General features: G+C 39.2%; 1 protein-coding gene across 2 annotated transcripts; it reads left to right on the forward strand.

Moving 5' to 3' along the window:
- Positions 1 to 413: 413 nt before the first annotated feature.
- On the forward strand, positions 414 to 14,551 carry tax1bp1b (Tax1 (human T-cell leukemia virus type I) binding protein 1b). Of its 2 annotated transcripts, none has more exons than XM_056380591.1 (18): positions 414 to 532; positions 2,190 to 2,383; positions 5,522 to 5,624; positions 6,085 to 6,275; positions 6,376 to 6,534; positions 7,470 to 7,618; positions 7,979 to 8,069; positions 8,813 to 8,998; positions 9,186 to 9,437; positions 9,875 to 10,045; positions 10,566 to 10,638; positions 10,954 to 11,072; positions 11,192 to 11,317; positions 11,879 to 11,965; positions 12,548 to 12,752; positions 12,851 to 13,005; positions 13,131 to 13,216; positions 13,496 to 14,551. In XM_056380591.1, exons 2-18 carry the CDS (start codon positions 2,207 to 2,209, stop codon positions 13,692 to 13,694), a joined length of 2,529 nt encoding a protein of 842 aa, XP_056236566.1. In that variant the 5' UTR covers positions 414 to 532; positions 2,190 to 2,206; the 3' UTR covers positions 13,695 to 14,551. The 2 variants fall into 2 exon arrangements, with proteins under 2 accessions (XP_056236566.1, XP_056236567.1); XM_056380592.1 differs by having other exon boundaries at positions 12,650 to 12,752.
- Positions 14,552 to 14,566: the final 15 nt, after the last annotated feature.

The raw sequence follows: 14,566 nt of genomic DNA on the forward strand, positions 1-14,566 counted from the left end.
AATCCTGCATTCAAACTGCGTTTAAGTAAAAGTACATAAGCATTATCAGCAAAATTTACATTAAGTATCAAATGTAAAACTACTTATATACCCTATATTTTATTATTTTATCTTTGCAAAATTTCAAAACAGATCTGCTAATCTCTGGAGCAAAAATATTAAGTAGGCTAAGAAAAGTAGCTAAAAGGTCTTTAGTTAGTTCATTCCACCACTGCTATTTCAATCAGTTTAGAAAAAAATCTTTTTTTTGTGCATGCATTCTTTAATTATTTTATATTTTATTTATATATTTATATTCAAATGATAGAATAATCTATGTAATAACCATTCTTTAATTATATGAGACATTAATTCTTTGGTTTCATTGTAAACTTTTTTTCCGTCGGGTGGGATTCCCGAGCAGGTCCCCTTTCCGGAAATGACGTAATGTTGTTATTATTCCAGGAAGAAGGTAAGGGAAAGCACTGAACTGCGTCAACAATTGTTTTCATGATACACTCGGATTTCAGCGTCAGTTCAACATGGCAATTGGGTATGTTTAAGGTTTATTTTATTAACATGGCTGATTAAACCGTTTGACACGAGTTTTTAGGATCTATCTCGAGAGACACCGTTGCTAACTGTTTACGTTAGCTAACCTTGTCCTCCAGTTGATAGCAGTGCTCCGTAGTTAGCTGCTCTGTTTTTTACGTTAAGGGCGTTGTAACGTTACTAACTTTACGCTATGTTATTTACTAGTTAAAGTGGATATTTTGCTCAGTAGTTTTTCCAAGTAACAAATAGATATTTGACCTGCTTTGACACGTATTCTTGTCCTGTAAAGTATGTGTCAAACGATAGCTAGTTAGCTGTATAGCTAACTTAGCCAGATATGATATCTGTTTTCACATTAGGCCTCACCGCGCAGTTTGTAGTTGCAAGTCGTCAATTTCAGCCACTACTATGGACTTTTGACAACTCACACACCAGGTTGAGAAATTCGTAATTGCTGTAGACCACAATATTGTTCAGAGTTTCTGATCATCATCTGAGCAAAATTTTTTGACTGTCACAGGCCTAATTACGACGGGCAAAATTATATCAGCTGAGGCCCAAATGCAATCAATGTGGTCAGTTGTAGTAAGAAGAGTCTTTCTCTGCTGTCATCTAAATTAATGGGCACTATTAGGTGTTTAATATACCTGATTATAAAGCTGATGCATAATAGGTTAAACTACTTAAGCTAGTAAAAGTAAAGTTATTTTGCAAAAACAACGACTGAAATAAAAAATAATGTCACCCATCAAAGCATCAAAAGATCAAATGATATGTTACTATTTTCAAAATTAAGTAATCTATTTACCTGCATGTATTGAATTTCAAGTGTAGACTGGGTAGTTTAAAGGGTATAAATATGAGTTTTACTTTCATAATACATGAAAATGAAAGTAATCAGAAAGATACTTGAGTCAGGTACAAAGTCCACTACAGTAAAATTATTTCTACTTTATTGGTAGATATGGTTTACACCACTGAGGTTATCTTTAAGGATTCTCAGTCACCCAGGTCATGGATATCCAGGAAACGATGAATCGAGCACAACTGGACATGGTTGTAGATACTTAGACATTTCACCTCCAAGTATCTACAGCCAAGTCCAGTTGCCCTCGATTCAACTCTTCTTGGATTACCACTGAGGATAGGTCTGTTTTCTCATTTGGACCAGCTGTTTCAGTTTTGCATTTTAGGAAGGAAACTGTTGCCAAAGTGTAGTCACATAGTCACATAATCCTTTGCGTACCTGTCAGCATTATCAGTGTAAGTGTGTTTCAGCAGTCAACATTTACACTTAAAATCATAAAGTATTATGTATATGTATTGCTGTCTGAAACTGACTATGGATCTGTGAATATGAAATGGTCAGCCTAAGCAAAAAGAGGACATGATCCCTCATTAAAATGCATGCATTCTTAGCAATGTTATAAAGATATGATTCAAATTACTGTAAACTAGATAATTGATACAATGAATTACATATTATTCAATACCAATATACAGTAATTGTAAGAATCTCAGAATTAATTTAACTTCCTTGTATAGAACTGGTTTCAGTTACTCTCAGTCATTGTAAAGAGTGTTATTTTTTTCTTGTTTCTGTGGTTATTGTTGTTTTTAATCATATATTTTGTTGCTTGTCTCTTCCTGTGTAGCCACCACTGAGTGATTTATGGCACTGTTCCTGGACGGGACTTTATTAGACAACAACATGGACACATCAAATTTTGCCCACGTCATCTTCCAAAATGTGGGGAAGAGTTACCTGCCGCATGCTGCGCTGGAGTGTCACTATACCCTGACGCAGTTCATCAAACCACATCCAAAGGACTGGGTTGGCATATTCAAGGTGAGTTTTCCTATTCAATGTATTATAAAATCATTTGAAGAAAACAGAAGATATAAATGAATATTAGTAGTAGTAGTAGTAGTGGTAGAAGTGGTAGTCTTCTGAAAACCCATAGTTATATAGTATGTATTCTGAAGGCTAGAACATATTATGTATGGTGTAATGTTAACCTCACTTTAGCTTCGAGCAAGGACATCTTGGCTATCTTAGTGACTTAACTTAAAAGGGATGAATCTGTGTCGGTGGACATTTGGCAGCCATGCCTCAGAATTATTATTTGGCAGAAAATACAATATCGAGATTGTCCTTATTCAATGGTGAGAAAAATTAAGAGAGTGCGAGTCAGCTTGACTTGAAAAATGAGTTTGGCAGAGTTAATGGAGCATTTTGACCCCCACCACACACTTGAATGTCCCACATGGATCTCGTTACAGGAGCACATTAAATCAAATACAGTGGCAGGAATTTATTTTAGCTTTATCTGTAGTGAGTCGTGGATAGAGAAAGAAGGATGTGGCTCTACGTTTTTCTAGACCAACATGCTTTTTATCTACCACAAATGAGATGGAAGCTGGAATTAAGTCACACCAGATGAAATAAAAGTGTTTCTCTGTTGATGACAGTGTGATTGCAATAGTTGCTTTTGCTCATAGGTTGGAATTCAGAAATGTGCTGTTATTGTGCGCTTATTCTGGTAGCATACAGTAATGCCATTAAGCCAGCCAAAATTGATTATTGCAGTTTAGCTGCAGTATGTGATACAGAGAGATTTAAATGGTTGATCTCTTTGTAAAATTGATGAAAACGTCATACTCATTCTGTCTGAAAATGAATTTCTACATTTTTGTAGATTTGAAAAATGGATGTATGCAGAGTTTTTTGCCAAGCACACTTAGAAATGAGGTAATGTCAGGCTAATGTCTGGAGGCTGTTTAAATACTGAATTCAGCACTCTGTTGTAGCTGGATGCCATATCACATTGTGTTTTTAGCCTGAAGATAGGCACCAACTGGCAGTACAGATCTTTAAATTGCTAATTTCTTGAGGCTCTAAAACACAGAGCTGAGCTGGAAAAGGCTGAGTGCAGGATCGTAAATCGTTTAAATGTTCTTGGCAGTGCTGACAGATGTAAACTTGCCAAGTTCTTGTGTTTGCATGCATAGAGATACCTAGATACGCTGTGCATGAGTGTTAGCTCCTTATACACATTTAATTGCTGTTGGTTCCAAGTCAAGCAGAGCAGCTTCTGCTTTAGATCTTTGGGAATGCTACCGGTTTCATAAGGGTTTCTAGGCAAACTTTTAGTGTGCTTCTGATGTGAACATAGTGCATTTTCCAATATGTCTAATTACGTGATGGAGGTAAAACTAGAAAATATCTTCTGGTTCAGTCAGTTGTAATGTGACTTGTCAGCACAACTGTCAGTAAGTTGGTTCAAGATTATATGTTAAAAGAATTATGACTACTTTGAAAATGAATTATTTTCAGATTTTTAATTTATGCTGTCACATGTCAGCATACAATAATTTACAAATGTTTAAATTACACACTTTTACTTGGCAAGTCAAACAAAAACTAGATATGCTATTGATGATGAATAGATGGGAGACAGGTTCTTATTTGCTCTTGAACAGCCTTTGGCCCTTTGATGTTGGAACATTCACCATACTGCCTGATGTGAGCTGTTCTCAGTTTTCTCAGCTTCATGGAGGAATGTTGTTGGGACAGGTTGTCAGAGTGGCCTAGGACAAACCAAGAACAGCTTTATAATTAACCTGTCTCTGAGCCAAGCCTCTTTTTGTGATTCATGAGCAACTTGCTCCTGAATTTACTCAGTCTGACTGACAATCCATTACCTCCTGCAGCAACATTGCCACCAGCTCCCTTCAGCTCTCTTTCAGAAGTACGACTTTGCTGGAATGCTGGTGAAATGTTATGTTAAAGTTAAAATAAATGTTGCTTTGGTTGGCCTTGTGGTAATTTTGTAACTTCTTCTTTGTTTTTTTGGAGATTGCAGTGTTGCCTGTGTTGTTGGTTGAGTCACCGGTCCAGTTTTTACTGGTTGCTCTACCCCACCTCTTCCTCCTCTACTCCTATTTATACACATTGTAGACCAGTTTGTTGTAAGTGAATGAGTTCCTCTCAGAGTTTTCACCCACCACCACCTCTACGGCTCTAATGAGTGGACTGGTGAACGCTAGCCTTCAGTAATGACTTTCACTAACTAGGTGCATGTTTTAATTGCTTCCTGTTCTTTACTGCTTGAGGCTGGAAATGCGCTCGTAACAATTGGGGGTTTTGGAGCAACAGGGCCTTCTATCTCTGGCTCTGATGAACACTCACAGTATTGTAGCTGTAGGCTGTTTGTACACAGGTGAGAGAATAAACTGCACAGATTTGGGGGAAAAAACCCTGATGACATCAAAAGCAACATCTGTTGTAATAGTATATATTTAAACATGATCTGTCTACATGAATATTTAAAATATAATTCGTGCAAAACTTTGTGTGTCCCATCACACAACTTAATCTATGTTTTGTGGCAGAGACTGGTGTAATCGGCTGGTTTGACTGGGCTTGTTGTGGATGCGTGTGTGCCTGTGTGTGCACACCGAAAGCCAGCCCACTCGATGTGACTCTGATTTTGTTTGACAGTTTTATTGCACCGGGCTGAAGTTATGGATGTATTTTCTGTACTCCCCCCTCATCAGCCATCAGTTAACAACACATAAAATACATATAATTACGTTTTGGTTTTCATTTTCAAGTTGCCTATGTATAAAATTTTCACCTATTTTCCTCTTCCTGTTAGAAGTGAGTTGTAGCTACATTTCCACAGTTTGGCTTGTTCATGACAAGGGCCGGGCCACATGCACATGGTGACCAGGAGTTGGAGCGGTTTACAGAAATGATCGTTTTCTTTTCTTAGAAAAAAAAGTCACAGTAAGCATTGTCTTGCGCTATCATCCCAACTTAGATTGAAAACCCCATGATTAGAGTAATAAACCAGTTTGAGATATTTTGGAAGTGGCACTGTGTGAATTCTAGGAAGTCTCCCTGTTAATCCTCCATTGTTATTATCTTACACTGATGTGGTGAGAGCGCCTGGTTGAATGGATTCCCCACTATGTCTCACAGGTTGGTTGGAGCACAGCGAGGGACTATTACACATTTTTGTGGTCGCCTCTCCCTGAGAACTATGTGGAAGGCACCGCAGTCAACAGAACAGTGGTCTTTCAGGGTAAGATCATACCATAGTTTTTATATAAGTTTGACACCTCTTAATAACCACATATCAGAGGGCTGTTGAGAGGATTGTTAAAACTTTAATACCAAGTCACTGGATAGAGCTAAATGAGAAACTTTGCCCACAGATCTCTGTACTGGTGTGAAACACATTTTAGTTAGGTGTTTTTTTAACTTTTATACAGCTTTTTTATAAAGTGATGGAAACTGACACAAAAGGGAGAAAGACATGTCTTATTTGTTTTTTAGATCCAAACCCACACAATCACACATATGTAGTGTAACACTTTCTCCACTTTTATCTGTTATATCTCCACACTTACGTCAAAGTTAGAATTATGCTTTGTTAAATATTTGGGATAACTGCAGTTTAAATAAAATTATTCAGAAATATCTTTTGCTTTGCTTTTCTGTACTGCTGTGCACTGAGTTCACTGGGTGTCATTCTTCCCCAGGATATTATGTGCCCAATGACGACGGCGAGTTCTACCAGTTCTGTTATGTGACCCACAAAGGTGAGATCCGTGGAGCCAGCACGCCGTTCCAGTTTCGTGCCAACAGCCCGTCAGAGGACGAGCTGCTGACTGTGGAAGATGAATGTAACTCTGACATCTTGGTGGTCACCACCAAGGCTGGATTCCTTGAGGTAGGGTGTTCCTCAGCAGAGCTACTCAATACATCACTGTTCACATTGAATTATTATGTGGACAGCCTGAACATCTTGAACAATTTATTTTTCTGTGCAGCAAAAGATGGAAGAAGCCCAGAGAGAGAAAGACGAGCTGGTCAAAAACATGGCTCTCCTGCAGCAGGAGAAGGAGCAGCTGGAAGCTGAGAAGGAGAGCCTGCAGAAGGAGTATGAGCAGGAGAAAGAGACCTGTGCCCAGCTGAGAAGAGAGAACCAAGTAAGCAAAGAGAACTAGCAGTAAGGAGGGGAAAAGGCATGTTTGATGCTTTTATAAAACTTGCAGATCTGGTAAATGAAACAAAATACTTTGTTCATTTCCGTTTTATTATGTGTTTGTACTTTAGTTTAGCAGTACATGCTAAAATAATAAATTTGATTGATGCTCTTGTCTGCCTCTTGTAGTTTTACATTTGGTCAAACAGTCTCTTAGCACCCCCTAGTGAAAGACTGCAAATATGAATAGCTATCCAAACTCGTGATCCACTAAAGTATAAATCACACTCTGACAGATATGAATGTCTGTATTATCAAAGTTGTAATTCAGTTTTTTATAGCATAACATTAAGTCTTAAAAGAAGTGTCAGTAATAATTCATATTGCTGTCCTCTGCCATAAATCTGCTGGTTTTAAAACAGCTTTCAGATGAAAACATGATTACAGATTTTGTGGCTGTTAATTTTATGACTATACTTTTTATATGATTTTTTTATGTGGTGTGAATATAAAGATTCCAAAATTCTGCCTATAAACAAACTGTAAAAAAATCATTTCCTTTTGCTTTTTTGATGTCATCTTTTAAGATTGAAAACTCTGCATCGAGCCATAATGTTCGTTTTGATGTAGACTTGGTTTTCAAAGACAATAAACTTTTTATGCTTTGCACACGTTTTCCATAACAGTCGAAGACAGAGATTAGAGAGTAATGTACTAGGAAGCTGGCATTATTTTTGCCATGTTCATTTTTAACCCCAACTAGATTTATGTAGGTCTTGGCACAAATTCAAGTAAATTATTTATTTTATGACTGAGAATGACTTTCTTTAGATCACGCACGTTACCAAACTGAAGCATTCCTCTGTGTTTTGGTTGGTCTCGAGTATTGTTTGAGTTTTATTCTACTTATTTCCAACATCATATTTTATTGTCTCCCAGGAGGTGCAGAATTCTTCCCAGGCCCTGCAAGAGGAGAAAGAGGAGGTGAAGAGGAGACTGGAGGAGGCCACAGCCAGAGTTATACAATTAGAGGAGGATCTGATTGGAGTCACCCAGAAGGGCTTACAAAAGGAAACTGAGCTGGACGGGTGAGGTTGCAGATTCACTGATTTGCTGGTTTTGGTTACATGCACTGACAATTATATTTTTACCAGCTTAATACTCAGAACATTAGAATAACCTCGGTCCACTCACACTCAGAATTGTGTTTTTATTTTGGCATTTATTTATCAACTTGAGAGTACAGTATGTTTAATTGTAATATCAACTCATGAGGATTCATACTTTGCAACTTTGATCATCATGTGCCTCTTTGTTTTATATGTTAGTTATTGCTAAGTAAAAATTTTAAGGCCATAATTTATGATCCCTAATCAATTATTCCAAACACTGATTGTGAACATAGATGTTGTGATGTGTGGTGACCATTTTTATGACCTTTTCTTTAGTCTCAAAGATAGAGTGAAGAAACTTACAACAGAGAAGGAGACACTCGAATCTCATCTCAAGAATGAGAAAGATGAGAAGGAACTCTACAAGGTAATATCCTGGTAGTGTTAATATGTTTCTCGTATGTATTTCCTCAAAAGAGTTGTGTTCTGATAATGTTTCTCCTGTGTTAGTTCTTGAATAAAAATTGATAACACAATAGGGATTTCTCAAATAAATAAGTAGCAGCGAGGGAGTTCATGTGACATGATTATGTCAATGGGGTTGGTTCAGCAGTGGTTAGGTTGACTGCTAACTTAGTGACAGCTTTACAGTCCATATAATTTACAACATTTTTGTTATATTAGATTCCAGAAAATGAAAGTCCAGTTCATCGACTTTTCGGGTTTCTTTCTTTTTTACACTTTTTACAACCGGAATTATTTTGCATATCGTTGCCCAAACACAGTCTAAACAGGGCATGCCTTTTTCTGTGTCCTTCTGGTCCGTCTGGTCTTTCTATGTCTTTGTTGTGGTGGGCACTGCACAGGAACTGGGAGTGCCACATACTGTACCGTTGCCACAGAAATTGAGCCAAAAACCTATTCCTATTTTAACTTACACCATCACACTGGGGTCGTCGCACAAGGAAAACTTTATGGGCCTATTTCAATATCTGTTTTTTAACTGAGGTCATGCAAAATTTATTTTAACAGTTATATGTGCTTTGGTACATGATCATGTTTGAGGCAAAAGCCAACAACTTTATGTTTTATAACTTCTGTTGTGTTTTATGACCTCATCTGTGTGTGTGTGTGTGTGGGCATGTGTTTGCATTTGTGTGTGTGCACCAGATTCACCTGAAAAACCGGGAGCTGGAGAACACTAAGCTGAGTGCAGAGCTGCAGATGCTGAAGTCTGTGGATGTAAACAAGGAAAACACCATTGCCCAGTTTAAAGAGGAGGTGGGACGCCTCCAGGCGTGCCTCACTGAGAAGGAGAAACAGTACAGAGAGATCCTGGCCAAAGTTTCCCCCATGGTAAAAAGAATTTTGTTTTTAAAGCTTAAAAAAGTGAAAGCACATTGGTAGATTCGTCGTTTGCAGTATTTAATTTCATACATTCTTATATCATATGAGGATTTGTAGATTACTAATAACATGAATAGGAATAAGAAAAATAACATATAACAACAAATTTATGTTAAAATGTGTTTGTCTCTGGCAGGGAGATATGAAGGCCCTTAAGGAGCAGCTGCGGCAGAAGGAGGAACAGCTCCAGGCCAACCAGCAGCAGTCCAGCCTGTTAGCCGCCGAGTTGAGGGACGCCTCTAGGACCCGTGACCGTACCATGTCTGAACTCTACCACATGAAGGTGGAGGCTGATGCCCTCCGCCAGGCCAAATCTGAAGTTCAGGCCCAGTGTGTCCACCTGGAGCACCTGGTAGAGCAGATGAAGACAGAGGCCAAAGAGGAAGCAGTAAGGATGATGATCAATCTAGATGTCAGACTTTATTGATTGAATTAGCTGTATTTGAAACATAACATTATTAGACATGTCAATATCATCATGGTAGGCATAAGTAGGTGATGTGTTCTGTCATATACCCACCAGAGCAGTCGTGAGCTACAATATAAAAGTAATTTGTGTGTGTGTGTGTGTGTGTGTGTGTGTGTGTGTGTCTATATATATATATATATATATTACGGTAATGTTTATCAACATTTCACACTTTCACCGAAGCATCATTTGACAGCACCCCTTCACTATGAAAAGACTGTTAGACATTGTAGATGATTTCTCAAAGGCATAATTAATAAGGGTTTCCCTTCTGTCTTTACATCTTAATAGGGCTCTTTGCAGTCGGCCCATTACTTGGTTTAATGTGTCTGTTCTGTCCTGTTTTTCGTCACAAGGCCAAAGCAGAAGAGGAAGCTACTGCAGACGTAGCTGTTGTAGCAGAGCTGCAGAGAGAGGTGGAGGACCTGAAGATGCGGCTGCATATGGCTGCAGAACACTACAAGGAGAAATACAAGGAATGTCAGCGACTGCAAAAACAAGCGCTTAAGCTCTCTGAGCAGCAAGGGGTAGGTCCCACCAAATACCAGCTGAAATACTTTATACATACCCATGACAAGTGAAAAAACAGAACTCGCATTAGATTTCTCTAACACTACACCTGCCCACTAAATATCCTCAGAGTTAGAGAGGTTCCTTGACAACTCTTTCGTCTATGTTGCTGATTTCTTGGCTGGAATCAACACCCTGAGATGAGACAAATCCATCTTTATCATCATTCAATGTGCTTGTATAAGTCATCTATAATTGCACATTTGTGAAACTAATACACAAACTTTATTAAATACACAAACACATCATCTGCTGTAAAATTGTGTCATGTTGTAATTGTTCTTAGAAGTGTACTTTTGTTTGAGATTTTATTCTTTTATTTTTTTATTGTCTATAGATCCTTATGTGTTTCCAACTCATGCCTGTGCTAATTTACTGTTTCTTTCGCTGTTAGTTTTTGTGATGTTCTTTGTTGTTTTCTGGCTTCTTGTTGCATCTAGAGCCATTTTTTGCCACTTACTTTATTCCTGTCTGTAGGAGCTGAAGAGAAGCTCAGCACAAGAGGCCACAACAGTCCCTGCATCAGTGAGTCCAGACACATCAGTGCCAGGTACGTTGAGTCTAACTGCACCAAACTGTATATTAAATCAATTATTAAAAGTACTGATTAAGTTGCAAATAATGTGTAAGTTTATCAACAATGTTATTTCTTAGATGGGGCCTTGAATTTCCTGTCACTTTAGAAATCAGTCGTTTAAGTTTGGACTCTGGTCTTTGATACATTTTAAGTTGGTTATAATATCATGTCACATTAAAGTATAATAGCGTATCAGTTTGCCATTTTAATTATCAAAAGATGAACCAATAACAAAATAACTACGTGCGGTTGCTTTCCCTCAGCTCACTGTCTGACTTGTCTTCACAGGGAGTCCAGGCTCTGCTGATCCCATGCTGGAAGCCATCATCCAGGAGAAGCTCAAAGGCATCAGCAGAGAGGCGTCAGACAGAAATGATAGGTACAGAAAATGCAAGCAGATGCTGGTGGTAAGAAAACTATTTTTTTTCAAGTTACTGGTCATGTATCCCTCAATTAGATGTTGAAATCCCGATGTGAAGGACTTCTGTAGTACAAAGGTACGATTTGGTGTGACTGCTATTTATAGGAGGAGAAGGAGCGTAGCTGCATGTTTGCTGATGAACTGGCCAAAATGGAGGTGAAATTTAAGGAGCAGCTGAAGACCAATGAAAACCTGAAGCTGCAGCTGGCAGCAGAGGAAGATCGCTACAAGGTTAGTATAACTGGAAGACAGACACTCAGCACAGCTCAGACCGTCAGCTGCCAGCAGTTCTCTGCTGCTTTTGAAGCAGGTCCTTCTTTAGACTCTTCTGTATTTTTACCCTTGGGTATGGCTGGTCTAGCTCAGGGATCGAACCTTTGATGCTAGCTCTCCCCTTGAACACAGTCGCTCTGACAGTGTTGTTTATGAGCAGGCCTATCTGTAAGACGACATTTTACTGCTGTTTATGTCAGGCTCTGGTGACAAGCGAAGCTTGGCTCTGAGGAGTAATCTCCAGTTGCCTGGCTAATGCTGTGCTTGGCCCAGGTCAGGCGGATATTTGTTTAGTGTCTCAGAAGAACTCAAACAGGTTGTTTTGCTTTGAGCAGTAATTCACATAAATCAGTCCTCAGCAAAGGGAAGCTTTTTATGGACGAGATCAATTAATGCCATGCACTGAGGTCTGACTGTATTTAAATGATGCACTTTTCAATCAGTAGCACATGTTAAAAGATTGAGAATAGAAAATTTCTCTTCATTCTCTTTCCATTTTGAATCCTTTGTCTTTTTCAGAGCCAAGTTGCTGAGAAGGGACGGGAGCTGAAGGAACTGAAGGACACACTCGCACTTGTTGTGAAGGAGAAGGAAAAACTGGAAGGGGTTAGTGACAGCTTTCATTTTCGCTTTTATAGACTTATTCCACGCTAAAAATTCCCTGAAAAGTGCCATTCCCCTGCCATTTTCCCTCTACCAATCTGGCCTGTGTTTAATATGCCTCTAATTGTAGAAGCAAAGTAAATGAGTTCTTATTTTCCATTCCATTACTTTGGACCACAGCAAGGCCCTCATTGACCTAAAATATTGCTTCGAGGTAATGCTGTTACAGCTAAGAGAAGCAGAATGACCCAATTTGAGGTTTAGACTGTAAATTAAATTGGCGCCTGCAACTAACATCAATAAAACACAGCGTCCTATTCCCTTTGAAAATGAGAAGAGTTTCTTTTTTAATGAAGGCGCTAATTAAACTGTGTGAGTGAGACTAAAGCAAGAACTCACATCTCAGGAGCTGCTGTTTGACTGCAGCACTGATATATTGCTCAGTTTGACAGACTGAGAGGCATAGAGAGATGAAACCAGATATGTTGTTACTCAGAAAATATGTTGCCCATGGTGGCATTTAGTTTTGCCAGTGGTCTTTGTTGTTGTGAAATATGACTTGAATTCTGCTGTTGCGTCCCCCAGGAGCTGCAGAAGGGCAGCAGCAGTAGCAGGAAGGGAGATCAGGGGGGCAGTGAGAAAACCAGCTTGGAGAGCATCCAATCCAGTGTGCCTTTATTCCTGCAGTACCCGGTCCCATACACCCAGGATGCCCCCACCCCCCTGCTGGTCTCTCAGAGCCCCAGCAAACTGCAGTTTGGGAACCCTTACTCCATCTCAGACTCAAAAGGTTGGTTTTCCTTTCAGAAAGTAACACATACAGTTCTACACCAACAATTAAAGACATTTTATTTACAGTAGCTATGTCTCTGGATTCTCTCCCTGCAGATGAGGCAGATGAGGAGTTCTCAGATGACCAGCTGCTTAGGCTGCCCCCTGTGGGTCCGCCCTCCTGGGACAGCAATGTGGTGTGTATCCAACCTACCCGCAACCACAGCCGGCCAGAAGGCCACGAGGAGTCTGAGGAAAAGCAAAATAACAACGTAAGCCTCTCTTCCTTGTGCATTATGCAGTTAAATGTGGTTGGATTGACTTCTTTCTCTCTCGCTCTCTTGCTAAATATTTACAGTATATGAGTGGATTGATTTTTTTTACCTTTCCTTCTCAGGGTAATACCATTGAACAGCCCACCGCAACTGAAACTCACAGCCCATTTGTGAATGATGGACAAACAGCCTTCTGCTTTGATCCCAGGTAATGCACCCTCACATGCCCAAACTCTCATAAATGCCGTCCGAGTTTGCCGCACCCTAGTTTCTAAACCTGTGCATTGTAACATGTGTAAAGTGTTTGTTCTGCTGCACAACCCCCCTTTGTTGGTATTAGTCGAGCAGCAGCCCACCCACATCGCATCAGACAGATGCCCTTTATTAGCCTGCGCTCCTGGTTTGCCCACATCAATACTCGACTGCTTATTAACGTGAGCTCTCTCTCCCTGCCTTTCTCTTCTGCTGTCCTCCTTCCCATGAGCAGCATGGACATGAAAAGATGTCCACTGTGTGAGGTTATCTTCCCACCCAACTATGACCAGAGCAAGTTTGAGGAGCATGTGGAGAGCCACTGGAAAATCTGCCCAATGTGCAGCGAGCAGTTCCCGCTGGACTGCGACCAGAAGGTGTTTGAGAATCATGTGCTCACTCACTTCGACGGCCACCCGCTCAACTTTGACTAGAAAAACAGAAAATCAGCACATCTGCTCTGCCTATTTCCTGTCAACCACTGAAATAAATCACCGCACTCTTTTCTGCATGTAATGGTGTGAAGATCCACTCTTTAGGACTATACTGACTTTCGCTTTGTTACTTCAACTTAGAAACACTTTGAAGTGATGTGACATTTTAAAATGACATTCTGATTCAGTGTATATCGCAGGGCTACTAAATCTGTTTGCAAATTAGAATGTTTTTTTATAGGTGGAAGATTTCCGTTTGTTTGGATTAGGAGAATAATTTAGGGGGATAAGACTTGTACGTATATATAAAGACTTTAAATTGACTTGGCTCTCACAGATCAGTTAGATTACAGGACGTAACGAATCAGGGAAAGAGAGAAGTGTTTACCAAACTTACATTTAAAAACATCAAACCAAATGCCCCCTCCTTTAACATCACTGTACAAGTCATTTGCTCAGTCTTTTTAGAAAGCAGCCTTGGTGCACTATATGCAGTCAGGGAGAAACCTTCAGTGATTACATCCAGACATGATTATACAGTATATCGTCAGATCATCTATTTTAGAATAATTAAAGCCAATGATATTGTGAAAGCCTTGATACTTTGTGTATGATATAGATTTGTTTTATGTTAGGTTTCCTTTAGTTTTGATTTCAATTATTTAATTGGGTTATTGTGTCTGAATCTTTAAGAACCCTCATATCATCAGCTGATCAGTGCATGCTGAGCTTCTGTTAAACTCCCTCTTTTGTTCTTCTCTTTTACAACATTAAGTTATTTCATTCATAGAAATGTTTCATTTGTTAAGTGAGTTTCATGTATCTAATAAGAACTAATAAAGTCTGTTTGAAACTGAGTAGCCAGATGTGTA

This window comes from Seriola aureovittata, chromosome 7 (genome assembly GCF_021018895.1).
Source record: "Seriola aureovittata isolate HTS-2021-v1 ecotype China chromosome 7, ASM2101889v1, whole genome shotgun sequence".
NCBI classification, from domain to species: Eukaryota; Metazoa; Chordata; class Actinopteri; order Carangiformes; family Carangidae; genus Seriola; species Seriola aureovittata.